This window comes from Eurypyga helias, unplaced genomic scaffold (genome assembly GCF_000690775.1).
Source record: "Eurypyga helias isolate BGI_N326 unplaced genomic scaffold, ASM69077v1 scaffold26062, whole genome shotgun sequence".
Taxonomy (NCBI): Eukaryota; Metazoa; Chordata; class Aves; order Eurypygiformes; family Eurypygidae; genus Eurypyga; species Eurypyga helias.
In genome coordinates this window covers 711-9,171 of record NW_010236947.1, presented here as the reverse complement: position 1 = coordinate 9,171, position 8,461 = coordinate 711, and the positions used below count along the sequence as shown (strand labels likewise).

Below are 8,461 nucleotides of genomic sequence, written 5' to 3'. Positions count from 1 at the left end.
CCATCCCCTTCGATGAGGAGGTGAGCCATGTCAGCAAGCCCCACTTCTTCTGAGGGTGCTGCACGCTCAACCTATGCATTCTTTAAGGATACAGTTATGTTTACAGTAGTGGTTTCTAGTAACTTATTAGGTCTCTGAGGGCAAAATTCGTATTTATTAGAAAAGAATAGGTTAATAAGTAGTTACCCTTTCTGCCTTCTCAGTTGGCATGTTGCTTGTCAGATTGAGAGACCCCAGAAAGAGTGGAGAGGCGGGCAACACCAGGAGCAAAATGCTGGAGACTTTGAGGGGCAGATGAGACATGATCAGAAACTCCCGCAGCAAATCTCTTGCAGAGGGAGAGGAAATGTCCACAGGTGAATTGCAGTGGGGGTTTTCCACCTCCATCCTTCTCGGCAATGGTTGAATCTACTGGGTTTGAGGGCTGTGCTCTATCTGCAGGGAAGGATGAAGGGGAGGCTGTAGAAAAAGGTGAGGGAAAGGGTAATTTGTGGAAAGTACAAGCAGCAAAACAGAGAATTAGTTACTCCCTAACACCTGGAGCTTTCATCCCCTTCTGCAGTGGGCTCCAGCACGGCAGGGTTGGATATGCCTAACGGGTGGCTCTTTGCTGCAGGTGTACTCCAGCTCGGCTCCCCTGCGGGTCGGGTACTACGACACAGACGGCTACTTCCCCCTGCCCCCTTGCATGCGGCGGGTGGTGCGGGAAACCGGGGGGGCTCTGCAGGCAGCCGGGCACCAGGTGAGCACAGCCACCCCCCGATTCTCCCCAGCTTTGCTCCTCTCTGCTGAAATCACCCTTCAGACACCAGATGTAGCTCCCAAGCCCGGCTGTGGGATAAATGACCTACCAGAGGTATGATATTGAGTTACTACAGCCACATAACGCAGTGCAGACATGCACGTCTACTCGGGGTAGCAGCGTATCTCATGGGGAAACAGCTACAGCAATTAGCAAACTTGTACCTGCAAGGTCAATTCTGCTGGGACAGGCAGGAACCTGGAGCAGTTTCTGGCTCAGTAACTGCCTGGAGCAGGATGGAGGAGGAACCAGCTCTGGAGAGATCTCAGAGCTGAGACAAACAGCCATCAGGAAGGAATAACCCCACAGGGAGATGCCTGGGCTGGTAAAGGGTTGAGCCAGGGCCTCTGTTGGTGTGTGGAGCCAAGGGAGGTACTGCTTGGCATCTGAAGTATATCCACAGCAGGGCCTTGGGAATTATTCACATTCCCAGGCTGCCACGTAATCTTGTGTTTTGGTGCAGCTGGTGCCTTTTTCTCCACCTCGGATCCACTACGTCATGACTGAACTGTTTTTGAAGGCGTTTTTTGCTGATGGAGGCGGTGCTTGGTTGGACCTGTTGTAAGTAGGAGCCCTCGGGCAGGAGTGCTGTAGAACATCTCCAGCCTCACGCCCGTGAGCACAATGCACAGGCAAAACAAGCCCATCTCTCCCACCCCAAACAGGAGATACTCGGGTTTCTGAGAAAAGGCAAACAGCTTCTCTGGCATGATCCCCTCCTCTTGCCTTCTCTCAGCACAGGAGGTATTGTAGATCCCAGCCTGAAATCACAGGTGAATTGCTGCAAGATCCCGAGGTTGGGAAAGAAGCTGCTGGCTCTGATTCTTAAACCTCTGGTGAGTCCCTGGCCTCAGGCTCAAAGCAGAGCAGTGTCAGCAAGGCCTTGAGGTGCTTGAAAACGTGATGGTACTGAGAGACACTTGTAACTAGAAACAGTGGGATTTCAGGCCAAGGCACGCGCTATCGCTTTGGAAGGTCTTTTCTAGACCCCTGCTGAGATTTATCCAGTGCAAAGGGAAATGAGAGAAAGACCAGCCAAGAGCTGTAAAAGATTAATGCAGAGCCCACAGCAAGTGTTTTTTTCAAATGCTAGACCTGGCAGTCCCAGTTTCCTCAGATTCAGGCACTGGGATTACTGCAGCAGAGGGACTCGAGGTTGAAGCTGTGTCCCTGTGTTGGAGGCCTCCCAGAGACTGCACCTTCATGGGGACTCCTGGTGATTAGTAAGGTCTGGCCCTCACTGTAGCCCTTTCACCTGCTGAGCATCCTTTTGTAGGGCTTCTCCATCCTCCATTTGCTCTGCCTCTCTGTCCAGTTGGCTTGTTCCCAGCTGATGGGATCAACAAGGTAGCGGTGAGTGGGAGGCAATCAAACTGCTTGTAGAGGTCTTGTTTCTGTGAAAAACCAAGCTAAAAACCAATTGATTTATCAAAAATAGTGGAAAGCAACTTGATTCAAGACAGTGCATTCCTCTCTGAGCAGGAAATGTTGAGCTGTAAGAAACAAATTGGGAGCCAACAACCAGAAGTTAGAAGCAAAGTAAATTAAGAACTATGAGGGGTATTTTTAATAATCATCACTCACCCTGGGTGCCGCATCCCTAGGGACAGGGGCAGGCCAGGACCAGGGCTTTCCCAGGAAAAGTTACTGCACTCTCATGTCATGTCCCTAAGAGGAACCTCTTGCCTTTCCAGTTTCCCCGCCTGGCTGACTATCTGAGCGCCCTGGGGGGATTGAGGTAAGATGGCATTGCCCCCAGAGATGTCCAGGAAAATGAACGGTATGTCTGAGTGTCTACGGGGGTAGGGACACACGCACAATGACTGGATTCATGACAGGCTCAGACCTGCTCTCTGCAGAGACTGTCACTCCATCCTGGACATGGCTTCAGCCTTCAGGAACACATCTCCCCAGTGTTGCACTGGCCCTGGTGTTCTCCTGAAAGGATTGGGGGACCTGGATGGATAAGGTTGTACAGGAAGCCTGTGGCAGATTACTAAATCCAGGCTCATGAGAGAAACCTTCCCTCTACCACTTCCAGAGATTCATTACTTAATTGCTTGGCCTACTGCTGAAGGAAACTTTAGCAATTACTTGATAGATCTTTCACAATTTGTCTAAAATCACAGGCCCTTATCAACCTGGAGGATTAAATGTTGCTGTGATGTCCCCCTGCAGGTCAGTGAAGGAGATGTGGAATCATCACCATGAAATAGAGGTATGTTTTGAGGACCTTTCTCTCTGGCATCATGCTACAAGCTGAGGCTTTATGGCAAGTGCCAGTTCAGAGGGTCATCAGTTAGGAAAGGGGGTGTGCAGGGGGGTGTTGGGGAGGAGACCAGATGGAGGGAAATGCACCAAAAAAAAAAGGAATGGGGTGGAAGGGCTTTTGGGTCAACACAGCCAGGACTTTTATTGGTGGTCCACAGTGCTCATGCCCAAATGCCTGCAGTCCCAGGAGAACAAAGGCTGTTCTGGGAGTGGGGATGGCTAAGGAGCGACCTTCCCAATTCCTGGCCACATGCTATGAAGGCAGACACTTCCATGCTCCCCTGCCTCTTCCCTCGAGCACAGCTGCCTGTTGCTGCCTCCTTGGCCATGCCAGAGCCTGCTGTGCACCCTGGAGAAGCCGAGATGCTCCAGGTGTGGATGTGGCCTCCATGTCACCTTCCCTCTCCTCCCCAAGGCGTACTGCACCGAGTTCATCGCCCGGTGGAGGGAACTCCAGCTGGATGTTGTGCTGTGCCCTGTCCTGGGGCCTGCTTTCACCCCGGGATATGCTGGAAAACTCCTCAGTAAGTGAGCCTGGGACCTTCCGGGAGGGCAGAGACCACAGTAGCTCCGACTGGACAGAAGGCATCCACTACCACCGAGCTTCACCGCCCAACTAAGCATTTTATGGCCATTAGGAAGGAAAAACGATGGTTTTTTATGGAAAAACCATAGAGCTACCTGAGCAGATGGAGACAGGCACGTGGATGAAGCGATCTGATGGCAGTTGTTTCTTGCAGTAGAACTGGGACATGCAGATGACCAGCCCTGTGCAATCTCTCCTCCCAGCAGCAGCTGGTTCTGTAGTGTGTAAGTCTGAAGGGAGGCAGGAGCCTGTGACTACCTGCATTCTCTCTCCTGCTTCCCTCAGCCGCCATCTCCTCCACGATGCTGTACAACGTCTTGAACTTCCCTGCTGGGGTTGTACCCGTCAGCACGGTGACAGAAGCGGATGAGGAAGAGCTGAAGCTTTACCGAGGATGCTGTGATGACCCCTGGGACCAGATGCTGAAACAGGTATGTGACCTGGCAAGCGGTGGAGCAAAGACTGCTGATGGATGTTCTCATTTCACTGAAATTGGGGGCTCCTAAGTGTCTCCACCAATGCAGGCACAGGGCAAACACCCCACCCCCCATCCCCCCCTTCTCTATACATCTCTTGCAAATCCCTTTTCTCCCAAGCCCCCAAAAACATGTCACTAAGGGCTGGGTAGGGACTGGGGGAGCCCCCCCCAGGCTGGATGAAAGGCAGAAACCAGGAAGGAGCCATGCAGCAAGGCTTCTTCGAGCGGGTCCTTGCGACAGTACCTGCCCAGGGCACTGCGCTGCACATCCCTCCTGCTCCGTGAGCCCTTCACCAGGCCCAGGCCGGCAGCAGAGCATGGATCAGGAATGAGCATGGTGCAGGAAAAGGGATCTGGCTGTAAGACAGCTCAAAGCAGAGATGTCTGCAGGGCAGGGGGTCTTCAGCCACCCAAGATTTGGCAACCATTTCTTTCATGAGAACAGCAAGAACTTTCCCTCTGTCCCAGCGTGCCAATGCTGCTTGAAAGGCAGGGCTCAGCCTCCAACCTCCCCGCTCTCTGGGATGAGCCGTGCACCTCAACCAAGTTTCCAAAAGCTGCTGGAGGTCCGAGATCCCCCGGTACCCTCTCACCGCTTCTGCCCCCACTGCGGGCTGTGGCGGGAGCCGTGGGGCTGCCGGTGGCTGTGCAGTGCGTGGCCTTGCCGTGGCAGGAGGAGTTGTGCCTCCGGTTCATGAAGGAGGTGGAGACCCTCAGCCGTGAGAAGAGCACAGCATAGCCGCCCCAGTCCCACACCGGCAGGGGCAGAGGCGAAAGGGACAGTGCTGCACAACTTCTCTATTGCCATTAGAAGCACAAAGATCATGGCGAGGAGGGAAGGAGGGAGGAAGGAAAAGCCGTCTCCTTACCCTCCTCCTTGCCAATAAGCACAGATCCTGTAAGGAGCCAAGGTGCCATGAAGGACTGTCTTAAGCAGGATTCAAATGATGATAAATCCATTAACTGCACCTTCCTGGAAGGATGGACATGGATGGGGGCTCGCACTCACCTCCACCTATGCTGCTGCTTGCAGAAGCATGGCAGTGCCAAGAGAAAAGGACTACAAAAACCCAACGGTATTTTCTTGCTGGCACTGGAGTAACCTCACATGGATGTAACTACAGGCTGCCTAGTCAGGATACAGCCATGTCTATACTCCCCATCACTAACTTCCTCACAAAAATAAAAATGTAGCTGTTAAGCAACTCTTACCATGGACTCCAGTAATCCTTCACTGATGGCTGCGATTGCATGATTTTGGGCGATAACTGCATTCATATAAACACCTTCCCAGTGGGCATTAAACACTGGGAGTGTTCTCACCTTCCTTCTCAACCACAGGCTTTCCTGTCCGTGAGGGATGGCAAGAGTCACTGGCCTTTCCACAGCACCAGGCTCTTTCTACCACCAGACCTCAAGCATCCCAAGCACAATTCCAACCCCACAGCAGGGGCATTCTTAGGAACTTGTTATTTCAGGACCTCAGGGTGCTTTTTCTGAAGGCGGGAGATAAGCAGAGACAGACACAACCCAGTAATGCAGATGGTGAGACCTGGGACAGAAAGGCTGAGATGCCCAGATGGTGCTTGTTCACCCAAACCTGCTCAAGTAGGATCAAAGCAGAGAGCAGCATCCACACAGGGTAATTTAACCCACCCTGAGATGGGTGGATAAATTGCTCCCTCTGAAAAGACCTTTCTCTCTTTCCCAGATTAAACACCTTAGTCTCAAACAGATAAATATTCAGGAGAGTCCACAGCAGCTTTCTCATTTATTCTCTCTCTCTGCAGTAAAAAAGCAGACTTCATTGGGACATTTTAAAACAAAAATAAATATAGACCAGTTTTCTTGCCCTGGAAATTCGGGGTGTTTCCTGATAACCAGCAGACACAGTCTGTCACCCCTTCTACATCCGACTTAATTTGCAGAAATACATAGGCCCAAAGTTGGCCGTGAGGTGAGGCAGAACAAGCTCCCCCAGCCGACAATCCGAGAAGAAGGAAAACGTGTCCTGGAAGAGTGTCCGAAAGTGGCTCAAGTCCTCAACGTGAATACTGATGTCAAACTGGGTTTCTGCAATTTCTACCGCTCTCTCGATCACGTGCTCGTTCTGCAGAGGGGAGAGGGAGCAGGTAGAATACACCACCTTTCCTCCTGGCCTGGTAGCGAGGATCCCAGCCCTGCAGGCAAGATGAACACACGCACCGTCACAGGAAAAAAGAGGATGGTGTGGGATACCAGCATTCCCACCCACCGAAACTGGGAAGCCAGCACGTAACTCGTAGGAGGTGAGAGACAAATCTCTTTGAACTCCACAGGCTCAGCAGTCTCGCTCTGTCACTGCAGCCTGAGGACGGGCTTAGACCAGGGCAATGTGTCAAATTAGACTGATAAAGCACTTCACGTGGGAGAGGTGCTACTGGAGAGCAGCTGGAAGGAGGAATCCTGCACGCGCCTCCAAGGGAATGGGGTAAGAGTACGTGCAAGGGAAGAGGCTCTCACAGCTTAAGCACTGCCACGGGACTCTGATCTGTTTTCTTATTGCCCCAGCTCACAGTCAGCCCGTCCAGCCTTCCCACTGAAATGGGGTGATGAAGCACCCCCATGTCCTCCCGTGTGCTGGGAGATGTGGACACTCAGAAATGTTCCAGGGCTGCCTGCCAGGGGATCACCACACAAAAGGACAGTACTACACCCACCCCGTTCCTCACACCCTCCTCCCTCCTTCCTGTGGCTACCGCTGGGGAGAGGAAAGCCGTTTGATCTGACTGAGAACATCTGCACCTTCTTAGACCTGCTATGACTCGATGTGTTCAACTACTGCCACTCCAGAAAACTACCCACGGTTTCCACACCCCCCAGAGGGACACAAACAGCACCAAAACCCGGCCCTGAGCTCACTCACATCAGCAGCTGCAGCTGCAGCATGGGCAACATCTGACGCTCCTTGGTTCGCCTCTTGTGGAAGATGTTGTTGTCCTCCTCCGTGACAGAGTGCCTGTCCGTCGTGCAGGGCACATCGACCAGGACCTGCAGCAGTAGTGGTCCTGCATCAGGCCCGGGCCCAGCCCGAGCTCAGCCAGTCTCACAGGACAACCTGCCCCTTCCCCAACTCCTCCAGCCTTGCCACACACTCCTCTGGCTCGTTTTGCGTGTCGGGAATGTGCAAACAGACGCAGAAATGGTGGGTGACATCACACCCTCACACGTGGCCTCATATAAAGTCCCTACTCCGTGCGTTTTCCTGGCAGGCGTTACTGCAGCCCCTATGGCTGCAACCACGGGCAGCCAGAGCTCCTGCAGCAACGCCTCCCGGAGCGACTAACCCAGCTCCTGCGGCTGGAACTGGCTGAGGAGCAGGAATTATCCAATCTTTGCATTTAACCCCTCCCAGAAGATGAATTACAACAGGATCTTTTAAGGGCTAAGACACAGACGGCCAAAGGTACATCTCCGGACACCCACACACACCAGATCCTGGAGGAAGGGTAGAGCAAGAGGAAATATTGCTCCCTTTGTGGCTTAGTCTCCTCTCTTTCTCTGCCTTTAAGATTGTGGAAAACTATACAATTACACTGTTGGATAAGCTGCTGTCTTCCTCTGAAATGTCACCTAGATGGGTTTATCTTCACCAGTTCCCAATCACCTACCTTATGGAAAGTGCTACCTTCCAGCTGCTCCCAGTCCCTTCCGTCGTGGGATGTGACACTCACAGTTTCCCTGATTTCCTTGGGAACATAGCTATGGAGAATCTGGTGCAGCCTCTTTGTCCGGGAAATGGAGACATCGTTGGCTGCCAGATGCCCTGTGAGGACAAAACAGGTACACTGGGAATGTCACTCCTGCAAAACCAGACCCCATTCCCAACTCTTACACCCTGAAGTGATTAACGGTCAGACGTTAATGGGCACAGCACACGGGGACAAGGAACACCCACCTCCACTTACCGCAAACCCCAGTCTGCAGCAGAGCCAGCGTCTTGCCACCCGGAGCCGCGCAGAGGTCGAGGACCAAGTCACTCGGCTGGACGTTGAGCGCCAGGACGGGCAGGAGAGATGCCGCATCCATGAGGTAATAGTCCAGGAGCCCCAGAGCGTCCGGCCTGGAAATCACAGAACAAGCAAACGTGCAAGGGGACAAGAAAAGGGGTTGGAAGTGAGGGTGGGGGCTCACACACGTGCAGCCCGAGCAGCCGGCAGCGACAGCGGGCGGCCGGTCCCAGGGATGTCTCACCGTGCAGGGCGAAAGCGCGCGATGTCGCCCCGGGGGAAGGTGTAACACTTGATGTTGGAGCTGACGGAGGCACGCGGCAGCGGTGACATCT

General features: G+C 53.1%; 2 protein-coding genes across 2 annotated transcripts in view; one reads left to right on the top strand and one right to left on the bottom strand.

Moving 5' to 3' along the window:
- Positions 1–5: 5 nt before the first annotated feature.
- Positions 6–4,876, top strand: FAAH (fatty acid amide hydrolase; the record flags this gene model as incomplete). The annotated part of the gene is made up of 9 exons (XM_010147289.1): positions 6–20; positions 617–742; positions 1,266–1,363; positions 1,539–1,638; positions 2,497–2,540; positions 2,981–3,020; positions 3,489–3,597; positions 3,945–4,089; positions 4,750–4,876. Coding segments are annotated over 9 exons (804 nt in total), but the record flags the coding sequence as incomplete, so codon positions are not given.
- Positions 4,877–6,030: 1,154 nt separating this feature from the next.
- Positions 6,031–8,461, bottom strand: part of NSUN4 (NOP2/Sun domain family, member 4) — a gene marked incomplete at its 5' end in the record, with an annotated part of 2,738 nt that continues 307 nt past the window's right edge. The window contains 5 exons of the mRNA XM_010147287.1: positions 6,031–6,317; positions 7,043–7,167; positions 7,788–7,942; positions 8,085–8,239; positions 8,371–8,459. Of these exons, the coding sequence (XP_010145589.1) occupies positions 6,044–6,317; positions 7,043–7,167; positions 7,788–7,942; positions 8,085–8,239; positions 8,371–8,459 (798 nt within the window). The remainder of the gene's footprint in view (positions 6,318–7,042; positions 7,168–7,787; positions 7,943–8,084; positions 8,240–8,370; positions 8,460–8,461) is intronic.